Source organism: Micropterus dolomieu, linkage group LG03 (genome assembly GCF_021292245.1).
Source record: "Micropterus dolomieu isolate WLL.071019.BEF.003 ecotype Adirondacks linkage group LG03, ASM2129224v1, whole genome shotgun sequence".
Taxonomy (NCBI): Eukaryota; Metazoa; Chordata; class Actinopteri; order Centrarchiformes; family Centrarchidae; genus Micropterus; species Micropterus dolomieu.
In genome coordinates this window covers 32856662-32875249 of record NC_060152.1, presented here as the reverse complement: position 1 = coordinate 32875249, position 18588 = coordinate 32856662, and the positions used below count along the sequence as shown (strand labels likewise).

General features: G+C 41.7%; 1 protein-coding gene across 1 annotated transcript in view; it reads left to right on the top strand.

Annotated features, from left to right (window-relative positions):
* Positions 1-1957: 1957 nt before the first annotated feature.
* sim1a (SIM bHLH transcription factor 1a) overlaps positions 1958-18588 on the top strand; it is a 24461-nt gene continuing 7830 nt past the window's right edge. Inside the window, exons 1-10 of the mRNA XM_046045330.1 lie at positions 1958-2058; positions 2240-2708; positions 7496-7578; positions 8916-9005; positions 9091-9199; positions 9297-9382; positions 11115-11314; positions 11520-11626; positions 12079-12226; positions 17797-17962. Of these exons, the coding sequence (XP_045901286.1) occupies positions 2534-2708; positions 7496-7578; positions 8916-9005; positions 9091-9199; positions 9297-9382; positions 11115-11314; positions 11520-11626; positions 12079-12226; positions 17797-17962 (1164 nt within the window). The 5' untranslated portion in view covers positions 1958-2058; positions 2240-2533. The remainder of the gene's footprint in view (positions 2059-2239; positions 2709-7495; positions 7579-8915; positions 9006-9090; positions 9200-9296; positions 9383-11114; positions 11315-11519; positions 11627-12078; positions 12227-17796; positions 17963-18588) is intronic.

Below are 18588 nucleotides of genomic sequence, written 5' to 3'. Positions count from 1 at the left end.
TCCGAAGAGGGGCCCACAGCTCATTTTCGCAGTTGCCCTCTTTGCATGGCTGTTAATCCAGCCTTGGGTATGTATCCACCAGTAGGAAAAGTAGTCAAATAATCATTTCTGTTGCATTATTTGTTTAAGAACACCTGTTGCTGTCCGGAGGCTCTTTCTGAATGTTATTGTAATAAAAAGTCAGCTTTGCATCTCAAAAGCAAATAGTCAGATATCTAGTTTACTGAAACGTTTGTTCGGATGCTTCTGTAACAGCTCTGATCTTTGAACAATATAATCAGCGTGTTGTGATCACTGCATATCCGGGCTAAGTCGGCGCTGACTGCGCGGAGACTTCGCCATATGGAGGACTTTCGATCGTCATATTTTCCACAGACGCACTTTAATTACCAGTAAATTTGGAGTTGAAGCGAAGGTTAAACCAGCGTCAACCATTTCGTGCGCCTCCAGCATCTCGGGTGATTTCCTCACCGCAGGCTGGATCCCATTACCGCGCGGCCGCGCTGGCTCCAGCACAGCCGGAGAGGGAGCGAGCCCGCACGGTGTGTGTGTGTGTGGGTGTGTGTGTGCGCGCGCTCCCACACCAGCATCCAGGCCTGTAAAGGGTCGGGAAACAACGGTAGCCTCGAATTAAGCTTGCTCTTTAACAGCATGAAGCCTGCGTCCAGTAACAGGCTATGCGAAAGCCTAATCGCTAATGATCGCATTCATAATAACTTTACTGTATAAACCAGCTGCTGTAAAATCTGAAGACGCGTTAAACCAATAACCACGTTTAAACAGGTGTAAGTCGTGTCTGCAGGTACAGTGATAAGGTGAGTGTGTCGGGTTTCTCTGAAAGGGTCTAACATCAGATGCCACGTGGCCTCGTGACACCTCCATTAATCTGAGTAGGACTACCTGTTTATTCTACTGCGATGTGCAGATACAGTAATTCATCAGTAAGAATCAGTTTTCATAATAGGCACACAAAGGTAGGCTATGGGAAATATAGGCTATATAGCCTGTTATATCTGTTTTAGAAAATGTTACCAAGAAACTGAAATGAACCTTTATCCACTCCTGTGTGCAGAACGTGATGGCACATTTCCATTTTCCGAGACTCAACCAGTAGGCCAAGATGAACGTCTTAGAAAATACAAAGCAACTTATGAAACCATTTCAACTTTGATTTTAGAGACGCAGCCTATAGTTCACATAAACCAGTCTCTGTGTCATATAAACCAAATACAATAATAAGCCATAAATACATCGCGTGCTTTAAATAAAACAACATCGGCAGAACCGGATCAGGAGAGGCCTACAATTTAAGAACCATGGAAGCCAAACTTCCTTCAGAAATCTGACTGTTCTCAACAGCAAATATTAGCCTGGATCATGGCCTGAGCTTTCTGAAGGAAAGTTGTTAGAATGTTTTTAGCCGACCAAGTATTAAAACACACTGCTGCCAGTGAGGGCGACACCCGGATGTTGCTGGATGCAGGTTGTTAGCCTGATTTTATAAATGATGAAAATTGAAATAGCCTGGCCTGCATTAAGTTAAGTAAGGATAGATAGGCCCGCATGCTTGTCACATGAAAGACAAGCTCCCATGGATTATTATATAAATCAGTTTACTAAATGTGTCAGCTATTTAAAAAAAAAAAAAAAAAATAGAAAATAGATCCTTTAAAAACTGACATATGTTTTCAGGAGTTCTGCATACCCGGTTCTCTCAGAGCAGAGGGAACGGGCTCTGGGGGATTTTCTCTCCACTTCGGGCCAGAGGTGAACATCTACAACCAGCCAATCCCCGTTCCTCGTGAGCACGTCATTACGAGTACTGGCCAATGTATATGCGAGCAGGGTGTCCAACCGTCCAATAGGAGCAGGGCTGCGTGCAGTGGTGGGCGGGCCCTCGCGCCTGCAGCACTGAGGAGGCTCAGGATGCGCCGCTATCCACAAAATCACATGGAATCGAAGATATGCGAATGCTGGGCTTTTTTGGAGACTCTCTCTGGACACGTTGAAGCCAAACAGGCGTCAGTTTAGCGACCTGTCGGCCGCGTCTGCGCGGAGGTAAGTGAACAAGCACCTGGTTAAATGGGATTTATAAGAACACAGCCACTAACCTTACATTTCTGCAGAAGGATTCAAACAAGTGTTTAGTTTAGTTTTGCTGACAGACACAGGGGATGTCTCGCCCAAATAACGGCAGCCTACAAATCAAAGTGTATCTGACCCGGTCTTCGTCCTGCAGGGCCTCATGCCTCCAGCGGTTCCACAGGTCCCTTTAACACCAGGTGTGATGGATCCATGTGTGCGGTGAGCCCCCCAACGGGCTGACCAAAACGCCACTAGAAGCCTCAGAAATCCAGGAATTACCCGCGTCCTGTTCGTCGCCAAGCACCGCAACACCTGGAATATGGGGACGCGTCCACGCGCCGGCAGCTGCGGGTTTTAGGCCGACGAAGGCCAGAAATCCTCAAGTTCGGAGACGTCGCGGCTCCATTGCGATGCTATGAGACAGCCTGACACGGACTGAGGGGACAACATGAAGGAGAAATCTAAAAACGCTGCCCGGACCCGGCGGGAGAAGGAAAACAGTGAGTTTTATGAACTGGCCAAGCTGCTGCCGCTGCCCTCCGCCATCACCTCCCAGCTGGACAAAGCCTCCATCATCCGGCTGACAACCAGTTACCTGAAAATGAGAATAGTGTTCCCCGAAGGTAAGAGAGCTGCTTTTAAAAAGACACACATCCAAATACACAGAATACCAATTTTATCAGCAAAATAATAAATCTGACACCTACAAAATTATATTATAGGCTATAATTATAATTATATAAAAGCAAAAAAGCTCCTATAGTGTTAATAGTATAGTTTCTAGTTTATAGTATATAGTATAATTTAGGATGTTGTTATTATTATTAGCCTTTTAGTATTAATAGTACAGCAGGCTAGAAGTCTAATATTTAAATTATGTTGGTGCTCTAGCTATATGCAAGGCTTCTTGTGTTTTTTATTAGGCCTACAGACTTTCATGATATTATTTTCTAAATAATAGGCTATATTTGTCTATCTTAATTTTCTTTTGTCCTTTTTAATGTAATAAATATCATTTTCTGGGTGGTGAGTTGTGGCCAGCAATCCTGGAAATTCATTGTTCATAATTTTACAGGAACGAAAAATCAGTAGCCTAATCTCCGCATTCCATATTTATATAACAAAAACCCCACATCGTTCTACAAATTCTCCTACAAAAAAAAACCCCCGTCCGTAAGCATGATTTTTTAAATTTACATTATTTTCATGTTTTATTATTTGAGCTTTACTCACGAAAATCTCTATCTGCGGTTAAATGAAGGCTTGTGCGCACATTTTTTATAGTGTTTATTCCAGCTTCAGGACTTTGATGTAGGCCTGTTATTTTTGTCCTAATCCTGTAGGTTATTATTAAAATATCTTCACCTGGCTGTTCAGTGAAATCTATCCTTATCGCGGTGATTAGAATATATTCTTCAGATATGAAATGACATTTCGCCCGACTGACTGAGCACATATCGAGTCAGCAGCGGCTGTCTCCTGTGTCCCTCGGTCCGTGTCCACAGCCTGCAGTGATGTGGTTTCTCTCCGGGGCCCCTGGCGTCCCCTGCCAGCAGATTAGCTGTGATGGGGCTCCGTCCTGCGTGCCTGCTGCAGAGCCGCGGATATTAGTATGATGTGCACGTCTGATCCCGCAACATATGGAGCTCCTTGTAACATTGAAGCAGGCCTGCTACAGGGATGGTGGCGTGACAAAGAACCTGGTGGGGAAACAACAAAGGAAACATGGATCTGGAATGGATCTGTGTTTTTACCCTCTGAGAGCCAACAACTAAATATGGCTGTATTGATCATTTACATCACAGGATTCACACACTGCAGAATGAGACCAGTACAAGATCAAAAGTATCATTAAAACCATCAGTATCCTCTCTGCAGGAACATTGGTCTTTATATATATATATATATAAATATACAGATAATTAATAAAGAGCAATTTTGCTGTAGAATTGATAATAAAGGTGTCATATACTGTGAAAATAGAGCTAATAAACCAGAGGAAAGAAGCGTAATCCATGTTAGCCTTTAATGTTAACACTCTTTTGTATCTTCTTCCCTCCAAAGTCTTCTGTGTTCTGATGAGATACCAGTGCTTAAAATGGCACAAATGTAAAGTACAGCACTTGGCTGTACTTTGCGTGAAAAGTACCAAAAACAGTTAGAAAATCTTTTTTTCAGGGATACACTGCACATTGTGCGTGCATGACTGCGAGATGTTTGGCTGCTGTACTCGTACTGTGCTGCTCCACATGTGTGGCCACATAAGTATGCAGATGAAGCTCTCTGAATCAGGGACGGTCTCGCTCACGCAGGCTGCAGGGCTTCGCTCCTCTGTCCTCTGTGTTGTGTTTTCTCCATTAAAAACACATCTGCTGGTTTAAAGGCCGGACCTCTTCACACCTTTTTACTCCGAGGACTCCCCTACACTCCACAACGTTAGTCGTGAAGAAGCCCATCTGAGAGGGCTTTAGTGGTTTTGCATAAGTAGGGAGAAGAAAAGCTAAAAGTATTCTTAATTTTGACGGGATGCATCAAAGTGGGCTTTTTTTCACTGACTTTGGGGGACGGTGGTGGCGGGGTACTTTTATTTATGGCGCTCAGAGTGGTCAGTTGAATGACCTTTGACCTCAGCTATGTTGTCCATCCGGGATTAAATTACATGACACCCCACACCACAGATATCTTGCTGATCCTCTCTGCCTAAGCCCTGAAAGAGATTTAAACAGAGAGGGAGGCTAAAATCACTTGTTTTAAATGTACTGTACATCTGCTAAATAAAACGACCATTTATATCTACTTTACTGTGACTAATTCACATTTTATCACAGCTTATTTAACGGCTACAGTAGCAAACCTTCACAACAAAGTAAAAATGTCAGGAAGATTAAGATTATGTATTATGTGTAATACAAAAAAAGATCTCATGGTCCATCTTAGGGTGTTCCCCGGCAGACTGACTTCTTGTCTTGTTGGCTTCAATTTCGAGCATTATGAAATATGCAAAGTTTATGTTTAATGGCCAAGTGAGATATTGAAATGGCTCAAGTGAGCTACCGTAGTTTATTATTATTCCGCATGGAGATGTTTATGCTCAGTTGTCCTTTTCAATAAATATGAATGCGCTGCTGCTTATGTGCCCTCAGCAACATGTTCATACTCTCCCCCCAAAAGTTTATTATTATTATTATTATTATTATTGCTGGTCTTTAAGTGTGTCAGACCGTGTTAACGAAACAGTGACTTCTTAATTGTGTATTGCTGCCAGTTTAAAGATTAAAATAATAGGCAGCCTGATAGTGTTGAATTGTGGAACATGAAATCATCGATGAGTGAGTGAATCGGTTCACTAGATTTATTTATCTTTTTATTCAAACATGTGTCTCCCAAGTGGATATCGGGCGTTTTAGATTTTATTGTGTTAATTTTACATATTAAATAAATAATAATAAAAAAAGATGTTTTTATATTAAAAGAGGTGGGTCCCACCCGAAGATGATTAAAGAGATGAATTGTTGTGTTTATTTAGAGCTTTTCTCGTTTTGCTTTTTTCTTCTTGTGAAACACTGGACGCTTTCACCTCTTCAGGCCCCAAACGAGGAAAACATCGCTTCTTTTTGTTAAATCTGTGGCCACAAGCAGAAAAGGTCGGAAAGCACTGCTGTAATAATGTAAAATATATCGTATAAAGTGGGGAAATGCGCGTTTGTCACGTCTCCTCTAAAAGATAATCCAATGATGAAATGAATGGTTTAATATATATGATATAATATATGAATAAATAATAAAGGAGGGAGGCTGCTCACTTCAGGAGCTTTCCTTCCTCCACGCTTCCTCTCCCTGCAGGTGAGCTCTGTGTTCGGTTTAGGTGAGCCGTCCGTTACCTGCAGCACGTCACGTGCAGCCGGCTCCCAAACAGATTGGTCCAGTATCCGGTCCAGTATCTTGTGCATGGTTTCAGGTGGAGAGTCCACACCGGGACTCTCCTCAGCCAAACGATGAGGAGCTTCTATGGACATACTATCACTGCATACCAAACTTCAATAGATTTTCTTTCACTTTTAGCGTGTTTAACCAATCTAATCTAATATAGGCTACAAAAAACAGGATATTAAAGTGATTATTTCTTATTGGTATGTTTTCCTCAGAACGGGCAGCGTCTCACTAATAACCTAAAAATTTTTTTTTCTCGTTCCAGCAAAAGCACAGCTCTCCTACACTTCTAACTGATTCATGTGGATATTATTAGGGGCCTACAGGACTTCTGTGAGGACTAATTGCGGTGTGCGTGTGAGACCAACAGCCTTAACAGACGCACCCCAGAGCTAAATGTTAAAATCCCTCTTCTAACTCTTCCCGTGCTGGGCCCACAGTGTACTCCGTGCGTTGAATCCGGTTTCTGGTTCTGCTTCAGACCCGGCGGCTCGCGTGATGAAGTGTTACCCTGCGCTGTAGTAAAGTCCTTTAAAGGCTCTATCTTTATATTGATTTACATTTGATATGAAGTGGAAGCCAGTGAGTTGTTTCACTTGTGGGTATTTTGGGGGGGGGGGGGTTTGATTGTGTCTTTTTATGCAAACGTGAGATCCATGTGGGCTCCAGGAGGGGCGGGAGCGGCGGGGCGCTGTGATCCCTGCATGCCGCCTGTTTATTCTGCAGAGCTGGATTTGCATTTCAATGCAGACCCTGCACAGACTCTTGTTTGCTGTCCGCTGTGGCTCTGTGCCTCACGCCATCTGAGATGTTATTTACTACTGTTGGGAAGGGTTTAGTGAAATGTTTTCACGCTACGACATTTGCAGTGATCCAGATTGGATAAAGGTCCGCTCCCAGATTCGGGTGTATTTATTAGAGCTGTAGGCTGACAAGTCATCGCAACAAACACTTTTTCTGATCAGATGAAGCTGTTAAATGTTTGTAGTCTACAGTTTTGAAATTGAAAGCTTATTCAGTAATTGTGCACTGAGGGAAAAAGGAATAAATGTATTGTTCAGAGATTATCGTACTGATATATACATTTGCTGTTTATGATGCAGCCATAATACAATTAGGTCTGTAGGGTATAATTATAAGTCTTCTGTTATGCATATGCTAAACTGTAGAACTAGAAATGCTCTTGGTGTACAAGGTTTTGAATCATATTCTTTGTCTTGCTTTCAAGGCAAGGCAAGTTTATTTGTATAGCACATTTCAACAACAAGGTAATTCAAAGTGCTTTACATAAAACATAAAAGCAACAGGGAAATATAAAAAGTTTAAAAGCAACATAAAAAATATAATAAAAGTTACAGGGTTACAATCAGGGTTAAAAGAGTTAAATGGAAAATAAAAACAGGCTGAGGGGATTTCATAGTAAAATAAACATTTTATTTCTTATAATTACATTTTCCTCTGTGTGTGATTTGTTTGTCAGGCCTGGGGGAGTCCTGGGGTCATGTGAGTCGCAGCAGTTCTCTGGATGGAGTCAGCCAGGAACTAGGCTCCCATCTCTTACAGGTAATTTTTTTTACTAGTTTATATATTTTATAGAATTCACAGTTGACTGAAAAACATTGTGGGCTTTGGGGTTTGCAAGTGGCTGGGAAGCCACAAGGTCACTTAAGAGGGCCCTTAAAATATTAATTTAAATGAAAAATCTAAATAATTCTACAGTTTAAATTCACCCTAACAAGACATTATTATTATTATTATTATTATTATTATTATTATATCATGGGTAGAGGGTGTGTGTGGTTTAGTTGCTACTGCCGTCTGCCTCCTGCTGCCTTCATTCATGTTCTTTAAGAGTGAAATGAGCTGAACACATTCCTGGTCACGCACAGAGCTGCAGTCTGTCCAGCAGCCCCTCTCACATCAGCAGCAACACAATGGAGCAGGGCTACAGGCCACACGCTGGCCAGAGAGAACCACAGATTGGCTGGTGCTGGTCGGGCAGGCCTAGCAGAGTGCCAAACGGAGCTGCGTGTAAGCCGATAAGGGCTACAGGATTGTCTGAGTTACAGAATAGTAAAGAGGTCCACAGGGCTGCAGAGTAATCAAATAAGGCAAACAGACTGGCCTTAAATGGTTTCATAAAGACAATGTAGGTCTGCTGGTTTGACAAATAGAGCTGGATGCTGGCCAGAGAGCAGCAGAGTGAGGACAAGTGGCTACAAGCTAGCCAGAGCTAGCAGCTATAAAAATAAGCTCTTCATTTCTAGAGGTTGAGATTATTATTATTATTATTATTATTATTATTGGTAATGTTCCTTATTATTTTATCAGTTAATATTATAGTAATTATATTGTATCCTTCCTCTCAGTTTATTAGTTAGGCTTTATGTTGCTAAACTGAATGTAGCCTAATACAGCTTCCAGTAATCATAATGTACAGTTTTCAATTGATAAAAAACGGGGTGGACAAAATATTAGAAACACTTCTCAATATAATAAATTACATTTCGACAGCAGTCGTTATTTTTGTTTGTTATTTCATCCCTTTCTTCAAACTATAATTTATTATTATTTATTATTAACTATAATATAATTTTTCATGATATTATATATGCTATATATAGTATATATATATATATATAGTATATATGCTATATATAGTATATATATATATATATGCTATATATAGTATATATATATATATATGCTATATATAGTATATATATATATATATATATATATATATAGCATATATCAGCTCTGCAGCGTTATCTACAGGTCAATAATATACAATCATAATAATAAGACACTATAGTGTATACACGTTGCCTATGAAAATGGACTCAAGACTATTTTTGTTGATACCTAATTAAATAACACTTTTTAAATATTTCTTTCAGACATTAGACGGCTTCATTTTTGTGGTTGCTCCAGATGGGAAAATAATGTACATATCAGAAACAGCATCAGTCCACTTGGGCCTGTCGCAGGTTGGTTTGACAAGTTTAATGTGATCTCCTCTGTTGTGTTGGGCCTGATGTGTCGCAGTCCTGAGGTGTACGTTCATTTCAACAGGTAGAGTTGACGGGAAACAGCATTTATGAATACATCCATCCAGCAGACCACGATGAAATGACAGCTGTCCTCACAGCACACCAGCCTTACCATTCACACTTTGTTCACGGTAATCAACAACCCAGGTGTGTTGTACTGTATATGGCCTGGACTCATCGTTCCTCATAAATAACTTGCTTTTTGCATGTTTTTTTAATTCTCTGCAGAATATGAGATGGAACGCTCCTTCTTTCTGAGAATGAAATGTGTCCTCGCTAAAAGAAACGCTGGACTCACCTGCGGAGGCTACAAGGTAGTAGTAAATCAATCAATCAAAAAAATCCAACAATTACTCCTAAAATAGTACATTCTTTGTAAATTCATTTTTCTTCATGTGTGATTAATGCTTTGACGTACTGTAGGTCGACAGAGAATCTGAATCAATGTTTGCATTGTATTTAAGGCTAACAAGACTAAAAGGCTGAAGCTCTGCTAGTGGCTGCTGCAGCGGTACGAACAACATGACAATTTTGCTATATAATGTTGAGGGTGGTGGAAAAGGAAAGGCCGTGGGATCATCAAAATCCAACAGGTTCATCCTCAGCGAGAATGAATCTGCGCAGCAAATTTAATGGCAATCTCTTTATTAGATTACATTAAGTTCAAATATTGTCCCCAGGATGGTACTAGAAAAACAATTTGTCTCCACAGAGTATCCATAATTGAGAGGGATCATCCTCTATGGATAATAAATGTGAAAAGTGAATTTCATAGCAGCAAGCTTGTTGAATATGGTCATTTATACCATAAAAGTGGAATTTATGGCCTAATTGTGGCACTAGATGAAAGGTCAGGGGGTCTACCGAAAAATCTTCACTTAATATCCGAGTCCCAAACAGCCGCCTGCCCCGTTTACTGGTCCATTAAACGCCTGGTCTGGTTTTTACAGAAGTTCTTTGGATGTATAAACCCTCTTAAACCCCGTGGGTTCACCCGCATTAGCTGCTTCTGCTCAGATCGTTGATACAAATATTAATGTTTATCGAGCTGTCAGTATGAACATGCTGCACATCGTTAGATCGGTTAGATTCTCCACAATTCGTTCAGTTCATTTAACAGAAAAAACGAGCACCAAAGTCTTAGTCTTATAGATATACCGGTGTAACCTGCATGGTACCTTTAAAGCTCGTTAAGTCTGAATGTGTCCGTTCCTTGATTATTTATCTTCCTTTAGTCTGTGAGGGTCCAACCACCAAAAGAATCAAAACAGCTTTATCCAAGTTGTGAATCCTGTCATGTGAAGTCCATCGCTAACTTCTGCCACACTTCTTTCATCCTTAGCACTGTTTAGCATCTTAGCCTACCTATCATCATCTTGTTCTACTGACATCTTTAAAATACCGATGTATTGCTTTTTCACTGTCTTCTGACAGATGTACTTTATTTACTGTCACTTTGGACAAAAGAGTCTGCAAAATTCCCTAAATGTGAATGTAAACCATCTCAAATCAAGGTCCGCTTACTTGCATGATCTGGAATCTTTGGCTGTATCTCATGATCCACAGAGTTTGCCGAGTTGTCGTGGAACTGTAAACTTTCCATTTATTTTAGCACTTTTAGGAATTCACGTCCATGTTGGTTTAAAAGTTGAGCTGTTTGTCTGCTGATAAAGACTGTGTGTGATACGGTTGAACGCTCCGTGAAGAGCAAGTAAGGGGTCCTTGAGTTGAGATTGTTTTGTCAGCTGTAGCAGATATTATCAGCTGTAGCCATGTCCCATTCCCAAATATTTCCATTTCCCATTTTCCTAAAGAACCAACAATACCTACACACTTAGTTTGTTCCCAATTCCTCTTTTTGACTCTATGGGCATGCCAACGTTTCAATCCCAAATGGTCCTCTCCAGGGCCAATTTACACCTCGATGCCTGGGAAGATTCGCAGGAAAGGGCAAAACAACCTCTAAACCGGACGAAAGGGTTACTGGAACATGTAGCGATTGTATAGATTGAAATTCATACTTCCATCTGTGACCTCGTGACCCAGGTGATACACTGTAGCGGGTACCTGAAGATCCGTCAGTACAGCCTGGACGTATCTCCGTTTGACGGCTGCTATCAGAACGTGGGGCTGGTTGCCGTCGGCCACTCGTTGCCGCCCAGCGCTGTCACTGAGATCAAACTGCACAGCAACATGTTCATGTTCAGAGCCAGCCTGGACATGAAGCTCATCTTCCTCGACTCACGGTACGTTATGTAGCGTATGTCTTCTCTGCACGCCTTTGTATGCATGTAGCCTACAGTATGGAATTGTGTGGGTGTGAGTTTTTCCGCATACTTGCTTGTTACATATTTTGTGTGTGGGCGTGTACGTGAGTGTGTGTATGTGTAAATGTGGGAAGGCTTTAATAAACCCTGAGAATGTGTGTGTGTGTGTGTGTGTGTTGCTTAGGGTTGCAGAGCTGACAGGCTACGAGCCTCAGGATCTGATAGAGAAGACTCTCTATCACCATGTCCACAGCTGTGACTCCTTCCACCTGCGATGTGCTCATCACTTGTGTGAGTTAGGTTTGTTTTACCTTCCTACAAATTCCCTCTGCACACTCTCACACAGAAATACACACACACACACACACACACACACACACACAGTGTTCCAGTACATACCGCGGATGTATAATGAGAACTGGATACAGCTTCGGAGGCGGTATACTGTTTACACACACAAGGCGTGCTGACTTTGCTGCTACTAATTCCATCACATCACTGTCACTTATGCCTCGTAATTTTATCTTTGCTCTTGTATAGTTTCTATTTTTATTTCTATTCTCTAGTTTTATATGCCTTTCATTTTTTACCTCGTGTATTTCTCTGTTTCTTGTTTCTGTCCTTCTGCTGCTGCAGAAAAACAAATTTCATGTTCATGTACTTTAGTATACTCCGCAATTTGTTTGGATTTTCTTCCCCATAGTAATCATTTGCTGTTTATTTCCCATCTCTTGGTCTTATAGTGCTGGTGAAAGGTCAAGTGACGACTAAGTACTACCGTTTCTTGGCCAAGCATGGTGGCTGGGTCTGGGTTCAGAGTTATGCAACCATCGTACACAACAGCCGCTCATCCCGACCTCACTGCATCGTCAGTGTCAACTATGTTCTCACGTGAGTATTTGTCTCTATTCCCAGATTTACCTTTATGATATCAATATGTTGATAAATCTTACTTGAGACACACAGAGTTGTTGTGTTTAGGTCTTGGTGCTGAGTGGTCATTGCTGTTTTAGCACAAGTAGCTGTAAAATGTGAACGAGTTGTTGACACACACAGCTGCTTAAAGTAGCTCTGGTGCTTTAAGTTGTGTTCACATAGTGCTTGAAGTAGATATTTTCTTTTTGCACACTGTGCAAACTCTACATTTTTTGAACCTGCACAGAAAATGTATTTTCAGTCTGAAGGTAACGTAGATGATAGCTGTCAGCAGTCCCTGTGACGTTACTCTATATGCACACACACACTGCGGTTTTAATGTCATGTCTCCACGTGTCTCCGCCCGAGTATCTTGTAGTGAATTTAACGGTCCATCCATGAGAGGGACAGACTGAAAACAGACTCTGACCTGTTGACCCGAGCTCTCAGTTTGTGTTTGTAGAAGAGGCATCGTCTCTGGTGACAACAGGTCCTGCTGGGTAGCTAATGCTAGGGAGCAGTTGTCTGCAGATTTCAGGCTGAGGTCGTCTCAGACAGGACGAGATGAACTGGTCTGCGGACGTTTCTGCTCTCTCTCTATCTCTGCTAACGCTTATAATTAGTTTTAAATCATTTAAATAAGTATTTATTTGAATCATCTGACAATTGCAGTCCATGGCTGTGTGAGGTAACCTGGAGTTTTTGAATGTACAGACAGCTTGCAGGTGGTGCAGCTCTTTATTATTTATGCTCATCTATCTTGGTATTTTTATGGGATTTGATGAGAAGAAGAAAACTATAGAATAACACCAGCCTTAACTTTAACACTCAGTGTTCATGGCTGTACAGTGAAGGCAATCTGTTTCATCAGATGGAAAAACACGTCTGACACAGTGTAGACAACAGGGTGTGACCCTATATTTCAAAATAAATTAAAGATCCTAAGTGTGTCAGAGGATGGATGCCAGATTACTGATGTAAAGCTCACTACTGATCATCCAGCCGTTCTGACCTTCCTGTAATGCAAAGCTTGTAAAGAGTGTTCCTCTTTTAAAATCCATACTGGAAACAAATGTAAAACACTGTCACACTAACTCACCATATGTTGAATAAGTAATTATTGATACAGAATAGCAAAACAGAACATCTATTTATGAAAATGTTTACTACTTCACACATTTGTAGTGGTATAAATGGGCTGGAGGACACCTGACCGTTGTCAGTCATGTGGGTTTGGTGTGAAATGACAGGAGTGTACGGCAGCTCCAGGGCAGACAGGGGTGGCTCAGATCTCTGTTGTGCTATCGTTCTCTGCTTTGATAAGATAATGAGTGTTGGTACTAGAGATTTACGCAAACAGTTGCTGTGAAGCAATTAACTGGAGGTTAATTGGAATTGTGACATGTGTTTGTTGAAACCTGGTTTGCACAATCTGACAATGAATAAAGTTTGTCATGCCGCGTTCTGTATATTTCATATTTTTTAGTCTTTATTGTTGTAGGCTGAGTTAGAAACAAAGGAACTGATTTCTTTTAGGAAAACCAGAACTTTCCTGCTCTTTCTACCTTTGACGGCCGTAGACGTTTCCTGGTCTCTCACTGTATCTGCTGTCTTGTATGCCAGTTGTGTCAGACTTGTCTGAGCCCTTTGTTTCTAAGTTTGTCGAGTGTGCTCATGTGTTGGCTGTTACCTGTGGCGGCCTCTCTGTGGCGGCGTCACTCACCTGGTATAGTTTATTTAAGACTGGCAGCTCTGCCTGCAGAGTATATAAACAGAGGCAGGCTCTGAGGCATATGTGACTGGACTGGGATTGCATTTGCTGAGGCTTTATCCTGCACAAACAGTCCACGAAATATCCTCATTACAAGCTACTACTTCACTTCCTACCAACTGTAGTCATGCCAGAGACTCTACCCGCATGAGCCTCACTCTTATTAGTAATTGAGGGATACCATTTTACCACTTTCCTATTATCCTATTATTTTATTACCCCTGATGTGCACATTTCACAGATGTACAAGTGAGCGCATGGATGAATCAGGCCTATAAAACCCTCCATTAAGCAGCACGGCTGGCTGCATTCAGAGGCAGAGAACAGCTTGACACACATTTCCTCTACCTCCTACATCAAAACCACAGCAGCTTTGTGTTTATGGCCTTTTAATTGATAGGCTGTAAAGTTGATGAGCGTTTATGGGCTCCAGCTTGCAGTTAGGGGACTGAAGCCTTATTTTCCTCCTTGTTCTGCGTTTGTAAATCTTTGTGAGATACTGTGTGGATTGAGCCACATAGTGATGGTGGATATGAGACAGCATGTTTCGTTTTCTTTCATTTCTTTTGCGTAAGACGTGGGACAAATGGAGGGGCAGGAGGTAGGCTTTTGTGGAGTGTTGTTATCAGGCGCAGAGTTGGTTTACCTGGTAGCTTTAGTGAATACAGCCATAGATAACACAGCTGATAAGGCCACTTCACCTGCATGTGAACTTCCACTGTGTGTTCAGCTCTGATAACCTCTGCACCTGCCACTGCTACCGCAACCTGACAGTGATTTAGCAATCCTTTGAATAAAGGCATGTCTGCAGCAAAAGCACGTAACCACATGTTTTACTTGTCTGACTCTCACAACAGTTACGCTGTCTGTTTCATCAGCGCTGTTACGTTCAATCCTGGCAACAAACTCGTCACTCTGCTATCTTACACGCACACACACACACACACACACACACACTTCAACAATCTCTGTGTAAGTGAATACAACATCAGTGCCCAATACAAATACTTTCATTTTTACATCTACATTTTGTCACATTTCGTTTAACAAACCATGTATACATGAGCAAAACAAAGACTACTTGTTGCCTTTATATATTAGACGTCCTTTAGAGTACTGGCTCCCAACCTGGGAGTATGGATGGCTCAAAGGGTCCCAGACTAAATCTCGATCTAAGAGTTGCAAAATATTTAACAGTATAAGAAAGAAGAAAGTAACATTTTTTTGACTTTTCTCTTATCTTTGCTCTGTTATGTGAAATACATATTTTACCTCCTCAGGCCTCTAAAAATGTGTTCAAAACTGAGAAGCTAAAATTGCTTACAACTCAATAACATGAGGGGTCACGAGTTGATGCTGTTTCATATTAAGCAGATGAAAAGGTTGGGAAGTGCTACCACTTCGTTTAATTAAATCAATAGCAACAATCCAATTACACAAATACATGTTGGGCTCTGTCTTCCTTAGTGTGTGTGTTTACCAGGTGTCTGAAATCAATGAATGAAATAATATAATGATGTATGGTCTACGTTGCAAAAGTGACCCATGTATACATAATAGGATCGAGCTGAAACAGTTAGTTGATTGGCAGAAAATTCATGAGCAAATATTCTGGATAATTAGTTAATTGCCATTTTTCAAGCAGAGAGTCCAAACATTCTCTGGCTCTTTGGCTTTTTCATTTATTAATTGAGAAAATCTGCAATGGAAATAGTCTTTAGTTGCAGACCTGTAATAGGTCAACCATTATCATTACCTTGTCCTCTTCTTAAAGTGTAAAAAGGTCAGTTCAGTGTCAATCACAGATGTTCATAAACCAACATTAAGAGTAGACTTTGTAACTTGCAGTTCCAGCATGAGCCTTCAGTGTTTATCATAGAGTCTCCGAGTGTGTTGAACTCTGCTGGAGGGATGGACAGCAGTCTTCTGAGGCCCCATCCACACTACTCCGTTTTAGTTTACAAACAGAGAATTAAAACAAATACGATCTCCGTCCACACCAGCGTTTCCGATGCGTTTTGGAGTTGATCTCCGTCTACATTAAAACGACTGAAAACGCACAGCTAGGACCCGTTCAGGTGCACTGGACATGCGCGTGCCAGTGTAAACATGAAGCAGATGGTGCATTCTGTAGTTACAGAAGATTTGGCGAAAGAATAATTAAATACAGACTAAGCATCAGACCAGTTTTTTTTTTTTTTTGTTGCATGGCTCAATAACGTTGACTGGCGACCTGTCCAGGGTGTACCCCTCCTTTCGCCCGATGTCAGCTGGGATTGGCTCCAGTCCCCCGCGACCCTGTACGCAGGATAAGCGGTTGACGATGGATGGATGGATGGATGGATGGTTCAATAACGAGCTGGGACTGTTACTGAATGTAACACGGGAGTGTGGCGGGAGAAAACAAGTAAACGGGGACATGCACAGTACAAGTGTAGGCAGATGAGTGTTATTTGCACGGTACAGAATATTTTAATAAAAATATGATGTCAAAACCCCGGTCAACAGCAGAGAGCCGAGCGTGAGTGGCTGTGGCATCGTTTCTAAAGTCCTCCGTTTTGGCCCGTCTTCACTAAAACGCCCTCTGGAGTTTTGAAACGCAAAACGGGGTCGGCAGCGTTTCCTCTGTTTTAGGTCTTCGTTTTCGTCATTGTAGTCTGGACGGGAGGTGCCAACGTAGCAAAAGGTCTCCGTTTTAATTCGAAAACGCAGTAGTGTGGATGGGGCCTAAAAGATATTCCTTCATTTTGTGCTTTGATGATGGTGTTGGAGAGGGCTGTCTAACCTGTCACTCCAAAATCTCCCATAGGTGATCGGTTGGGTTGAGATGTGGTGGCTGTGAAGGCCATAGAATGAAATCATCAAAGCATTCAGTGAACCCCTTATGAGCTGTATAGAAGAGTGCATATGTTGTTGCTACACTCATGTATTTCTCTCAAAACAGCAAAAAAGTGATTTGCCTTATAGCAACAAAATGCTAACCAAGGCTAAAGATAATTTCTGTGCTGCCAGCATCATAATTAGAGTAGCAGTACCTAATGAATGTGATGTTTTAGGACTGTCTCCAAACTGGAACAGAAATCCCATGAGACTCGTCCGCATGGATGTATGAATTTGTGTTTGTGTTGAGAGCTATTGAGACAGAGGGGAGATGTGCGCGGATGATGGATCACTATTTGTCTCAAGTAAACCCTGTCCAGGTTTTCTGTTGTCTCAAACTTGATTCATCATCCATGGCGAGATCTGTAGAACACTTTAGCGGGAAATCAATTCCCATTTCCCAGTAGTGAGACGTCCAAGCTTCTCCTGTGGGCCTGATTTAGCCAGACACAGCCTTTAATCTCCCGCTGTATTTGATTGGACGGCTTTCCCTCTGTAGAGTGTTTGTTGAAGGCCTTGCTGCAATCCTTCTGGTAAAACAAGCATCCCAACAGCCGTTCCAGGCCTCTTAGCACACCCCACCCCTCCCAGCCGTCACACTCTCTCTCTCTCACACACACAGAAACACAAAACACATCTCTCCTCATGCTGGCCCTCTCAGCAACATGATGATGCTCTAATTGCTAAACAGATGTTAATGGGTTTTTGCACCTAGAGAAAAACCAAACACGCATGTACACATGGGCTGTTTGTTCTTTAATAAACAGCCTTTCCAGGGGACTGGGATCTCTCTTTGTGTAATTATGGGCCGTATTAAATCTATGAAATGCAAATAAGAAGAATACAAGAATATTACTGTGAAAGCACCACATGGAATTTATGCTTGTGTCTTTAGGGAGACAGAATATAAAGGCCTCCAGCTGTCTCTGGATCAGGCCACTTCCAAGGCCTCGTTCCCCTACAGCAGCAACACCGCCAGCAGCCTCACAGAGAACTGCAGAACTACCAAGAGCAGAGTATCCCGGCCCAAGACCAAAGCTAGACTTTCGCCATACACACAGGTGAGGAGTTAATGTCTAACTGGACTTTCATTTGATGTGAACACACAGTACAGTGGTCTCAAACTCAGGGAAGCTTCATATTTAGGAAGCACTTCCTGGTAGGAAGTTAACAACATCATGTTGTAGAACTTGCTCATTCAGGTGTGACACCTCGTTTAAGATGATTTTGGTGCATACAGCAGTTCCTTAGGGGATGTTCCATCATGTATTATTTAAAGGACAACAGTGGTTTGTTTTTGTAGTATTGTCTATTATTTCTGTCGGTTTTGATGACTCTCCAAACAACTTGCTGAAATCTGGAAATACGAATGACAGGTGGCGTCGCTACAACAAATTCTGGCAAACCGTGAAACTTGAGCAGTCACACAATCAGATAGGTTGTAAAAAGCCAACAGTTAAGATGGATTATCTAAACCACTTAATGTTGATAATGGACTGAAAGAATTAGATCAAAGTTACAAAGTGAGTGTCCTTCGCAGGGAGGCTGTGGTCATCATCAGCGGCGACATCCAAAAGGAGCTAGTAGAACTCTTGCCTCTTTTGCATGGAAAGGAATCAGTTGAGGTGGTCTGATTAGCATACAACCCTGAATCTAAAATCTTAAAAGCCACAGAAAATTGATACAC